General features: G+C 47.8%; 1 protein-coding gene across 5 annotated transcripts in view; it reads left to right on the forward strand.

Moving 5' to 3' along the window:
* The window catches only part of TMEM63B (transmembrane protein 63B), a 76,537-nt gene that overhangs the window by 35,864 nt on the left and 27,608 nt on the right, over positions 1 to 13,065 (forward strand). For 3 of the 5 annotated variants that reach the window (XM_081000134.1, XM_081000136.1, XM_081000135.1), the window contains exons 2-4: positions 2,632 to 2,830; positions 3,482 to 3,565; positions 7,785 to 7,819. In XM_081000134.1, coding sequence (XP_080856260.1) covers positions 2,654 to 2,830; positions 3,482 to 3,565; positions 7,785 to 7,819 — 296 coding nt within the window. In that variant the 5' untranslated portion in view covers positions 2,632 to 2,653. Of the gene's footprint in view, positions 1 to 2,631; positions 2,831 to 3,481; positions 3,566 to 7,784; positions 7,842 to 13,065 lie in introns of those variants that run through there. The other 2 variants (XM_081000138.1, XM_081000137.1) reach the window with 2 other exon arrangements.

The raw sequence follows: 13,065 nt of genomic DNA on the forward strand, positions 1-13,065 counted from the left end.
CCAGTTGAAAAAAGCCCTGCTTCAAACACTCTGCAGATTTGTCAGGTTTATATATTCAGGGTTATAGTTATATGATTTGATGAGATGCGCTGCAAGTTTGTTTTCAGTCTTGAGCCTTTGAACCATGAAAATGTTACAGCTTTGACCTTTTTCTCCAGCTATGCATCTGGAGGGGTAGCTTTAAAAATACAGTGGTGCCCCGCAAGACGAATGCCTCGCAAGATGGAAAACCCGCAAGACGAAAGGGTTTTCTGTTTTGGAGGCGCTTCGCAAGACGAATTTCCCTATGGGCTTGCATCGCAAGACGAAAGCCCATAGGGAAATGCTGGCGGTCGGGAGCAAAGACTTTCGCCCACAGCCGGCCTTCAGAAGAGGACCTCTTCTGAAGGCCGGCGGGGGGCAAAAGTCTTTGCTCCCCCCCGCCTGCCTTCCCCCCCCCCCCGCCTGCCCCGGGCGATCTTAAAATGCTGGCGGGCGGGAGCGAAGCGTTCGCTGCCGACCCCCAGCATTTTAAAATCTCCCCCTGTCCCGGGGAGATTTTAAAATGCTGGGGGTTGGGAGCGAAGCGTTCACTGCCGACCCCCAGCATTTTAAAATCTCCCCGGGACAGGGGGAGATTTTAAAATGCTGGGGGTCGCTGCCGACCCCCAGCATTTTAAAATCTCCCCGGGACAGCAGAGACTTCTCTGCTGTCCCGGGGAGATTTTTAAATGCTGGGGGTCGGCAGTGAACGCTTCGCTCCCGACCCCCAGCATTTTAAAATCTCCCCGGGACAGCAGAGACTTCTCTGCTGTCCCGGGGAGATTTTTAAATGCTGGGGGTCGGCAGTGAACGCTTCGCTCCCGACCCCCAGCATTTTAAAACGCTGTTCCGAAGCAGGGCGGGGGGGGCGGGAACACCTGCCCCAGCCGCCCCACTTCGGAACGCTGTTCCGAAGCGGGGCGGGGGGGGCGGGAACACCTTCTGAAGCCGGGCGGGGGGCGAAAGTCTTTGTCCCCCCTGCCTGCCTTCCCAGGGGCTTTTAAATCGCCCCGGACAGCGGAGAAGTCCTCCGCTGTCCCGGGGCGATTTTAAAATGCCGCCCGCCAGCATTTTAAGATCGCCCGGACAGCGGAGAAGTCCTCCGCTGTCCTGGGGTTTTTTAAAATGCTGGGGGTGGGAAGAAAAGCCCTTGTCCCCCCCCCCAGCCTTCAGAAGAGGTCCGGGGACAGACTGTCCCCGGACCTGGTCTGAAGGCGGTTTCCCTAGGAACGCATTGATTGATTTTCAATGCATTCCTATGGGAAACCGTGCATCGCAAGACGAAAAACTCGCAAGACGAAGAGACTTGCGGAACGAATTAATTTCGTCTTGCGAGGCACCACTGTAAAGGGAACTCAGAAGAGGAGGAGCCAGCTGTCAGAAAGCAATAAGCACAAGAATATTTCAAAGGGTGATCAATGTCTTTTGGAATATTCAATAGAATTCTGGCCATGCTTCTGAGTCCCTAACTCTTTTCAACATGGGTGAATATTATGATGAAAACACATTTTCAATGGTTATTGTGCATGATAGCTAAAAGGAGCACCCATGCTCAGAAGCAGTCTCTCTCTTGAGTTTCAGATGCTAGAGACAAAGTGGAGGAGGGATGAACCTTCACGTCCTGCTTTTAGGCTTCCTAGAGGCATCTGCCTGATCTTTGTTATAAACTAGAATGCTGGACTAGAATGCCCTTTGGTCGGATCCAGTAAGGCTGCTATGGCTCTTATGTACATAGAGGTGGTGAAGTTATTGAAACAGTTTCCAAGGAAACTTCTTAAATCCAGACTTACCCACAATGAGCAATGGGAACATGGCTATTAACCCATCTGCTACTGCTATTGTTGTTGTTGTTTAGTCGTTTAGTTGTGTCCGACTCTTCATGACCTCATGGACCAGAGCACGCCAGGCACTCGCTTGCTTTATAGGTTTCAGGGATGAAAGGTTGACTCATCTAGTTCATGATGCATAGATTGGCAACCTGAAACCACTCCTAGTTATGTACCTTTCTACAGGTGATCTGTTCAGGCCTGGCAAGAACAATTTGTTCCCCCCCCCCAGCCTACTGGATGCAAAGAAAGAGGGGGTGGGAAAAGGGGGTAGCAGAAATAAAAAAATTAAAAGGGGGGGGGGAGAGAATGACTACACCCACTGGTGGCTTTGACCACATCACTGTTAGCATGTAGACTCCAGATTACTCCAACAAGGTGGTCCAACACCTGGATAGCTCACTTGGTTAGAGTGTGATGCTGATAACAATGGGACATTGCATATTCCTGCATTGCAGGGGGTTAGACTAGATGATCCTTAGGATCCCTTCCAACTCTATAATTCATTGTATAATCCAAAAGAATATGGATTAGAAAAAGGGTTCTCCACCTGCCTCCACTTCCTAAATTTGACTGAAGCTTGGTGATTCAAACACTTAACTACTCTCTTTTGAACTTGTGCAACACAAAAAGGATGCTGAACAGCAGGGGCTAAGGGGGCTGGGAGATGAAAGTTTGGTCCTCCTCGAGCTCTTCAGCTGCTTCCTTCTTGTATGCAGATGGGAGAGCTTCCCAACCCACCCTTTTCTTTGCCTCTAACCAGGTTTTTCTCTTCCTTCCACAGGGAAGACAATGAAGTACTAGAGATGCTTCCCTTTGTGTTCGCCATCCTGGGCTCAGCAGAGGCTACCTGCAGGACCGCTGCCTGCAACAACACCACCAAGGATTACTGCTACAGCGCCCGCATCCGCAGCACTGTGCTGCAGGGCTTGCCCTTCGGAGGGGTGCCCACCGTCCTCGCCCTTGATTTTATGTGCTTTCTTGTAAGTATGTTGGCAGTGTTGCTGTCTGGCTTGGCACTTGAGCTAGGTCTCTTCCCCCTGCATCTGTCGCAGAAGGAAAGTCAGGTGTCATAAGGAGATATGTCCAGTGCCATACAGCAAAAGATTCTGAAGGGAGAGGAACAGGTGACCATGCAGAGCATAGGAATCTTGCCTAAAGTGCTAGAGTCATTTGCAGATCCTGTGTGTTTTCAAATGTTTTCATGAGGACAGGAAACTTCTCTCTCTCTCTCTCTCTCTCTCTCTCTCTCTCTCTCTCTCTCGTTCTGAAAGTTGAGATGCTGGAAGAATCTGTGTAGATGCCAAATACTTCCCAGACATCCACACAATCTATAAGTCGCAGTACTACTGCTACTAGCACTTTGCAAAATCGTCCACAACCTTCATTAGAGCTTCTTGCTAAAGGACCGAATAAAAATTAAATTGTTAGAATAAGAGGCGTTTGCATATTTTTATGTTGTGTGCATATACTATTTTGCAAGCAATGTGGAGAACTTAGCTTTCTCTATGGTGGAAACAAAAAGCTATACTATGTTTTTTATATATCACTGGGGGCACTGCAGTTTGGTGGAGGACAGAGTATCTACTAACCATGGACCTTGGCCTTACATTTCCTTATTTGCTTTTCTGCAGGCACTGCTGTTTGTTTTTTCCATTTTACGTAAAGTGGCCTGGGATTATGGGCGTCTGGCACTGGTGACTGATGCTGACAGGCAAGTGGAACTCTCTCTCTTTTTCTCCTAGAAAGTGGAGAAACATCCTCTTTTGTCAAATAACTTCACCTAGAAGTTAGGATCAGTTACTGAAATGCAGTCCAACAGGTTAGCGTTTTGCAATCCATCCGTGGGCCAGAACTCTAAAGAGGTACTTTAGGTGCACTCAAGTACTCGGTAATACCTAGTGATTTTTTTCTTCTTCAGACAACAGTCCCTCAAGTCCTATCGCAAACTTCTTTTTCCTGCAACTCCCTCAGTTTTGAAAGAGGTGTGATGTGGAGGGTTATTGCTTGATACACTCACATCCTTCCAAGTTTCCTTTTGGTGTATGCAGTTCTTTAGACGTAGCTGGTGCCCACATACAATATACCCCTTCTCCTAGCATAGTAGAAGATCCAGCCTGGCTAGTCCTGGGTGGCTCATAAAACGTCTGGCCATCCAGTCATTGCAGGGCAGGGGAGGCAGATGAGTGATTGCACAGCAACCCAAGAACTTGCTCCTCCACTATTTCCCACTAGGGATGTGGAAGGGGGTATGGACCCTCTCCCTAGGATATTCAAGGTCAAATGGCCAGCCCTTTTAGAAGGGCAAGTGATGGCAGCCTCATATATGCTAGTAGTGAACTCCTTTTCCAAGTGATGATTCTTATGTAGCAAAAAGGTCGCCATTCATGCACAAGAGGGAGCTAATAGCGGGGGGGGGGGGGGAATGGACCCAAAGTTTCCAGAAGTACCAAAATGAGAGGGGACTTCAGCAGGGGTATCCCAAAAACAGTCCCTTGAGGAATCAGGTGGGCACAGAATCTGATGGACTGTTGGAGAGGCATGATGAGCTGAGAACCCAAAGTGGAAGCATTTTATACTGCAGCATTTTATTGCAGGTTCCACATTGTTATTTTTACATACATACTTTCTGCTCAGGAGGGCAAAAGTACAATCACTAAGTATGTATCCGATCAAATAGCAACTTCTTCCTTTTGATGCCAGCAGTAAGGATTCTTTTAGTAGAGCAGCAGTTAAAACTCATCAGTATGAGATACAGGCCAAAGGTCTGTAAAAAATAAAAAAAAAGGAGGAGTGTTTTGGCGCAGGGGTGATAAGTCAACAGTGAGGGTGCCAAAGTGAGCGTCTCTGGGGACAGCAGTCAAAAGTTTAGGTGCAGCCACAAGACGACGCAACCCTGGTGTTGGTGAGAGTTCAGAGGCGCATGATTCATAAATAATTATCTGAAACACAGCAGTCTGAAGAGACAGAGAGAGCCTGCCAAGGAACGGTACACAGACGATGGGGGAAAATTGTTACAGGGTTGCAAGGTTGTGGTTGCTGCTTTCTTAGCCTGCAAAATTGCTTACAAGGCAGACAGATCTTTGATCTTTGATTTTACAGATGTTCATTTCCCAATGAAACTGGAGACCACATGCTATGCTCTTGGATGCTGCAGCTTTTTATTTGTACAGATGTTACAGTTTTCGATCTGCAGAAGTGAGAGCTGGCAAGAGGGGACAGTTCCACAGCGGCAGTTCCCTGGAGTCAGAAAGTTGGTTAGGGGAAGTCTTGGGAAAGAATAGTTAATGATAGCTTCTGTGACTGGAGGGGAGAGAGAAATGACTGTTGTTAACCACCATCCCTTGTGCATGTTGCTGCAACTCTGCGATGCAGAGCGGAGTTGCATCGTGAAGTAGGGGAAAGAATTCTTATCTTCACAAAGAAGGGAAACAGGTCAGGAAAGTGTTCTTAGAGGGCTCATCACCACTTCCGCTTGTCCCGCTGCTTTCCCCCAGGGAAACTTGCTGTTTACTGCTGATTCAGAACAAAGTCAATTGTTTTTTATTTTTTTAAAAAAAATTATTAGATTTTCCACGATTATAACAAAAACCACAGAGCAGAATGACACACAAAAACAGAAAGAAGAAAAAGAAAAAAGAAAAATACATCAATGAACGAAAGAAGAAAAAAGGAACAATAAACAGATAAACAATAACAACAAACTTAATTCTTTACAAGTCCAACCTTTTAAACATCTTGGTTGACTTCCTCTAGTTCCTCCCTTCTGAGTTTCCTTGTAGTTAAAAGTAACAGCTTTCCAATATCATTATTAAACTAAAACAATTTCCGATTATAGTCCATCTTATTCACTTTTCTTAACATTCTAAATCCCATTTATTTAATTATAACTTAGTTTAATCCTAGGCCTATTTGTTTCTTTCAAGTAATTTCTAATTTTTTATATTACAATATTTATTCAAATAGTCCTTAAATTTCCTCCAGTCCTCTTGAAACTCCTCTTCTTTCTGGTCGCGGATTCTTCCAGTCAGGTCAGCTAGCTCTGAGAAATCCATCATCTACAGTCAATCGTTTTTTCTGCAGATTGACTTTTGTTCCAATTCACAGTAAACAGTGGGTTTTCCTGGGGAAAGAGGTGGGACAAATGAAAAACCGCTCAGAGCCATGCCTAGAAAGTCTGGGACAAGTGGAAAATCTCTCAGCCCCATGCTTTCTAGCATAGAAGTGTGGCTGAGCCCAGTGTGTACATCAGTGCTGTCGTGAGTGACTCTACTGCTGATAAAAATGGATCTCATTTGGAAACTAAAGTGCCACCTCAATGCACAACCCGTCTTCATTGGTCATAGCTCAAGGGTCTCTCTGATCTTGGGCCTCCTGGACTGCCATCAGTGGACAGCAGCGGTGTAGCGTGGGTTGTCAGCACCCGGGGCAAGGCAAGTAATTTGCGCCCCCTAACCCCTAACCTGCCGCCGCTGCCAGCTTCTTCTTGCTGCTGCCTGGGCTGGTCTGGTGTGGTTCTCTCCCGCGCTCAGCGCTGCGCTGGGCGGCCGCTGCACTATCCCTCCCCCAGATAGTCCCTTGCTCTCTCTCCGCACCGCACGCCTGGCACCCACCCCCTCCACAGTGGGCGGCGACCCAGCGGCTCGGATCGGATTCGCACAGCCAGCACTGCAGTGAGAGAGAGTGAGTGAGCCAGGTAGGGGCAGAGAGCTGCGAGTGCGAGCGCGCCCCCCCCCAGAGGTTGTGCCCGGTGCGGCCGGCCCCCCCTGCACCCCCCACGCTACGCCACTGGTGGACAGGTTTCAGAAAGTTGAAGCCTCATTCTCATGACAGCAGCAGCAAACCAGAAGAGATGAGGACACAAAGAAATGGGAGTCTCAGAATATGAGAGAGAAATTAGAAACCTTTACTGTATTTTATTTGCCCAGCCGTCCCCTGCATTGCTGACTATCAACATTTCAGTTTTGTTGAGGGCCCCTGGATTTGAATTGGTCCTGGCTACCTGATGAGAGAAGGACAGCAAGAAAAAGAAATGTAGAGATTTGTGCAATATATCTGGATAGGAGGCTTAAGAGAACCAACACAACTTCAGTTGATGGGATTGCTAGTTTTCTGAGCAGTCCACCCTCTGCTGCACATTGGCCACAATATGATCTACTTAGTTGCATCGCCTCCCTGGTTCCTTTTATGATAGGCTCAGAGACCATGTAAGCATGGTAATGTCCGGAAGGCCCCAAAGGATCACCGTCTGTAATACTAGCTGATGCAGTCAAAGAGTGTATACTAAAGAAACTTTCCTTAAAATGTGCACATCTTCCACCCAGGCACTGACCTGGCTTCAGGAAGGGTACCAAAGACCTAAGAAGAGTGCAAAACAAACAAAACAGAGTTTGCCTGAAGAGCAAATGCAGTTATATGTACATAGGCTTCGTTTGCTTTAGATAAGGCTCTGCTTCTCAAGGAGCAATTCAGAATATCAGCTGGTGTATTTCAATTTGCTGTTGTGGCTTTCATCTACAGCTGTTTATCCACCTGTTGCTAATAAGAGGGCACAGAATCTCATTTCCGAGGGAGGGCAGCCACATTTGCTTTGAGTTTAAGTTTGCCTGGAGACGCACATGGCAAGGCAAATCTGAAATTAATGTAGAATAGATTTATCCCAACCCCAGAGTGAGCAGGGAAACCCTGACAAGGGAGAGGAATGGCTCCAGTCCTGAACAGTTTGCATGAACCATAAAACTGAATCTGTAAGCCAAAAAAAACTAAGTTTATTTTCTTCCTCTGGATGAATTTGGTGAACGATTTCCTTCCCAGGACCCCAAAATGTCAGCACTGAGAGAGGAGGACCCTGGCTCTTGATTGAAAGATCCAATTTGTTTGTAACTCTCCCTTTTTCTCCCCCACCCCCTTCATTCTTTTTCTTTTGTCCCCAGGCAGAGGCGCTGGCAGCAGGAGCAAGAGGAACGGGAATAGTACGTTGTGGGTTTTCCCAGGGTGCTTCTTCCATCCTTCCTTAATTCTATTTTCCTTCCTGCTTCTGCTGAAGTTTTCTCCTTTTGCTTCTGAACTAATCTTCACCGGGAGAGCAGGGCTTGTGACTGTTGTCCACACTGGTCACTGCACACATAACCCTCTTGTGTCAGTCACACTACACCAAAATGGCGGTGAGGGAAACTTTCCTTCAGGGAGCTCAAGGTGTCAGCAGTGGCGTAGCGTGGGTTGTCAGCACCCGGGGCAAGGCAAGTAATTTGCGCCCCCTAACCCATGGATTTGCGCCCCCTAACCCTAACCCCCAGATGTTGCGCCCAGTGCGGCCGGCCCCCCCTGCACCCCCCACGCTATGCCACTGGGTGTCAGACAAAATTCTCTACCTCCCCATTTTGCCCTCACAATGTCCCTGTGAGGTAGTTTAGGCTGGGAGACTGTGACTGGCCCAAGGGACCATCTGTAGTGGGGGGTGGCCAGATTTCTGCTAGGCAATTCTGCCATCACTTTTCAGCAATGAGAAATGTTATCTTCTGCTTTGAAACATTCTCTGCCTCCTCAGCTGACTCATGCAGGAGCCCAAAGAGCTGATTTAACTAGACTCTTCAAATTACTCTTCCCTCAGGATTTTTTTTAAAAAAAATATATTTAGGAACCTGTTCCCTAGCCAGACATCCCATGAAGCTGGTAAGAGTTTTCCACCACTGATATGTTCTAACCAAGAACAAACGGGGGCCCAGGGCCAAGCAAGGACATTTGGCTTCCTCAGAAGAAAGGACGAGATGGTTCCCTCGTCCCCCATCAACAAACAAAAGCTCACTAAATAGGGAGCGAAACCTTCCGTCATTCCTAGTGACAGAACAACACCCTTTGCTACTCCTGAGGGCAGCAAGCTTGCTTAGGGGGAAGCCAAGTGGGTCACACCACTGTGTTCTCCAAATCTTGCCACCAACATCCTACCCCCCCTTGCTGTATGTTGCCTGAGGTGACTGCATCACTCTGCCTCATGGGATGTTCTGTGTAGAACAGTATTCTTGTTGAGATGTAATAGGCACCCATTATCTGCACTTTCTGGAAAGATCTGAAAACATTTTTGTGCTGAAAATCTTGCCTATCTATGTGGATAGGTCTCTGCCATGGGTGTCTACTTTAAAAATAATAATTTCATCTTCTCTGCTATTTTTAAACTGTTTTAGCTGTTTTTATTATATTCATCCATTGCCTTGGGGCATATGTGGAAGGCAATAGCAACCAGGGGCAAAGGAAGGTGTCATGACACCCAGGCCGGATGTCACGACGTACGATGCATGCGCTGTACATAGCGACGCCGCACATGCACTGTATAGCGGTTAGCCACCAGCGCCACTCCAGCGCCGTACAGACGGTGCCGGGATCCCTCCGTCACCACTGCAGCCGCAAACACGCTGTAGCGGCGACAGAGGGATCCCAGTACCGTCCATATGGTGCTGGAGTGGCGCCGGCGGCAAACCACTATACAGTGCGTGTGCTGCGTTGTTATGTACAGCGCATGCGTGCGATGCTGCACATGCACTGTACTTAACGGTTTGCTGCCAGTGCCAGGATCCACTGCTCGCAGCTGCAGCCGCGAACAGAGGATCCTCCAAAGGCGGCTGCGGCAGCGCGATAGCTGCTTTCACCACCGCGAGCCCCCGTGGGTGACTTCTTGTCACCCCCACAGGCATGGAACCCAGGGCATTATCTTGTGAACCGCCCTGAGATATTTGGATAAGGGGTGGTATATGCATTTAAGAATCATAATCATAATAATGTTTCATGAGATATGGCAACGAAAGGAAAACCTGGACCTCACAATGACATGACAACCGGTTAATTTCTGAGAGGAGAGTGTCTAAACAGGCCAGGAGATGTAGTGAGGCTCGTATTTGTGTGTGGAATCCCTGCGCCAGTTGTCAGTTTTAGCTCCAGATTTGGGCAGGGAAAAGGGCTTGTGCCCCTCCAGTCAGGAGACCCACCTGCTACTCACCACCATTACTGCCAGCTACTGCTGCCAGCACAGAGGGAGGCAGGAAGGGACAGTGGAGAGGGGATGAAATAAGAAAAGATCAGTGGTTGCAGCACCTGCTGCTGCTGCTGCTCCTCTTCATCACCATCCTCACTCACTTGCTCACCTTCTTTGAACAATAGCAAAAAATAATTTAAAAAGGTGGGGGAGCCACAGGGCAAGTTTGCTCTTGGGCCATGCCAGGGCACGTGTCTGCCAGCCATGCCGTGAGTCCCAAACATTTCCAAGATGGCTGTCTTTTATTACTGCATTTATATACCTATTTTCTGCAAAGGGGGGTGGGTACATGGTTCTACCCCTCCCCAATTTTATCCTCACAACAGCCCTCTGAGGTAGGTTAGGCTAAGAGACCATGACTGACCTGAAGTCCCCCAGCAACCTTCATGCCTGAGCGGGGGGGGGGGGGGCTTCAAAGCCTCGTCTCCTAGATCCTAGGCCAACACGCTTAACCACCACCCCAAACCTGGCACAGCACTACTTGTTGATGGATGGAAAATTCACTAAATGGGTGTGGAGCCTACTTGATTATCATCCCACATGTTCCAAGAGTGAGTCCTGGCATAAGCAAAGCAGGCTTCCATGCCGAGCCCCAAGTCCTAGTTACCGGTAAGTGGCCCAGCCTAGCAGCTATTATAGTCTGGTCATGTTGGGGCCTTTGGCACAGGGCGTGTATTTCGCTACATAGCACTTTGCTTCCTCCTCACTGGCACAGTATGGAAGTTTCATCACACGCAGTGTTTGGTAGCTCAGTGATAGAGCGCCTCAGCACTGCATACAGGCCTCCCTGGGTCCATTCCCTGACATTTCCAGGAAGGACTGGGAGTGTCCCCTGCCAGAAAATCTGGAGAGCCACTGCCAGTCAGTGTAGACAGCACTGAGCTGGGTGGATGAATGGTCTGACTCAGCCTAAGTCAGTTTCCTATGTCCATAAATCTCCTTTTCTTCTTCTGCCTTTACTACTCACTGTAGCCGTTATTCTCCCCCTCTACAGCCATATTCACACCTGCTGGTGAATCAGTCATTTATTCTTCAGTGGGAGGAGGGGAGCATATGCCCACCCCCTCACAGGCAGATTGGGGGCGGGAAGGAGGGGCGGATTTTGCAGCCCTACTGGGATCCACATTGCCACTTCTTACATCAGGCAGCGCCAAACCCACTTCTGAAATCTGCCTGGCAACATGCTGCCCTCCAGCTCCCCCTTGTGACTGTTCCCTTTCTATGTTCCCTTTTAATGCACCCTGTTGCGAACATTTAAACGAACGCACAAGCAAGTCACTATTGCACAGAATGAGCATTGGGATTAAAAAAGGGAAAGGCTACATGGTGCTCCGCTAATCTGTGTCTGGGACGTGAAGCTGTCATACCTTTTGTTTTCCCAGAGTGCCACTTGAGTGCACACTATACAATACATCTGCAGTCCCCTTTTAGGGCTTGGAGGCATTTGGCCACTGTTCCGATCTGTGAACAGGGGAAGGAGTGGAGGCCAGACTCCATGCTGTTGCCTTGCTTACATGACTCCCTTCTCTCTTAACTAATGCTAAATGTGCATTAATCATCCAGGTCCCTGCAGGGCCTTACCACGAAGCCTCTCTTGCTAGCCTCCAGACTTCTTGAAAATCCAGATGGGTCAGTTTAAAAAATATTGTCATAGAGGTTAGGCAAGCAACACCCCTCCAGTGTGTGTGTGTGTGTGTGTGTGTGTGTGTGTGTGAAATGAGCTGTACCTTTTGAGAACCTGCTTGTACTCTGAAAGCTCATTCTGATGGTGAGCAGAGAATCACAAGGATGGGGCAATACTTTCTCCTCTGTGCTCAAAATGAGAAGCAGGCAGCACTGCCTCCGCTGGTCCCAGAGAGGCCTCTTGCCACTCACATGGTCTGAAAAAACCAACAGGGGTTGAAGCATCTGCAGCTGGGATGGGAAACATGTGGCTCTCCAGATTTTTCAGGACTACAACTCCGATCATCCCTGGCCCTTGGCTGTGCTGGCTCTGGCTGATGGCGGGTTGGAGCTCAACTTCTGGAGGTCACCAAGTCAGCCACCCCTGATCTAGAGCACTGCTTACGTTCTGTGCTCTTGATGCCCAGAAGAAACACAATCTAGACAAGCGCTATAAAAAGCTCTACCGCGTATCAACCATTTCACATACTCTGGGGTAATTCTATTCATCTCCTGCAATGTTACAAGTACCCGACACAGAATTTAGAGAATTTCAGCTTTCAAATACACATGCATGCATACTTCTAATCTTCTTGGCTTACATGGTGTTGGGAGCTAATCATGGTGACAATAATTAGTTAAGTGGGCAGAAATCACTGAGCTTTTAATGACACATTGAATGCTGTATACGCAATAAACCACATTATGCACTCAGGAATTCAAATTGTTTATCACCTACTGTATCATCCAGAAGATGAACAAGGTGCATTTCCAACTCCTAAAATTTCCATCTAATACAGCCTAAATTCCATAGTCAGCTGAAAGGCTTTCTGTTCAAAACTCTAGTTTACTTTATGCATACTGTTATTTCTGCCACTAAGAGTTTCATCTTCTTAACCCATGTTTTTAATTTGGTACTCTGCACTAGCCTGTGTGGCACTGAGATCCTTAGGTGTTTGCTGGAGGAAAGAGGTTTTCTTTCTGCCTTGGTAGCCATGTGTGTGCTGTCTTCTAATAATTCCATAGGAAGCCTCCCTGACTTGTCACAAGAGGAAAATGCAGGCCATCACATCTGACCAGTTGTTGATTTCACCTTCTTCTTGTTCACTCATCTCCTTTTCAGAAGACTTAACCTTCTCTTTCTCACATCTCCTGACTGTCGTATGCAAGTTTGGCTGCATAGTAGGTGATGGGCGGCCTGAATTGCTTCTGTCCAATGCATGTGGCACACTGGTGGTGTCTGAATTCTTTGGGCATCGCTGATGGGGCCTTGTGGTGTTGGAGCAGTCTGGTGAATAAAAGCCCTTCTCTTTCTCTTATGTTGCAATGTTAACGTCACTTACCTAGCAATAAGCCCCATTGAATTTAGTAGGACTTACTTCTGAGTAGGCATGGTTAGGATTGCACTGATAGTCACAAACTACTCATTTAAAAAATAAATCATTATCATTTATTCCAGTAGCCCTTTCCTGGCCATAACAGATGCATTCTATTTACCTCGCATGTCTAAAGTAGATTAGGTTGAGGGAC

This window comes from Podarcis pityusensis (genome assembly GCF_964106645.2).
Source record: "Podarcis pityusensis genome assembly, chromosome: 3".
Classification (NCBI taxonomy): Eukaryota; Metazoa; Chordata; class Lepidosauria; order Squamata; family Lacertidae; genus Podarcis; species Podarcis pityusensis.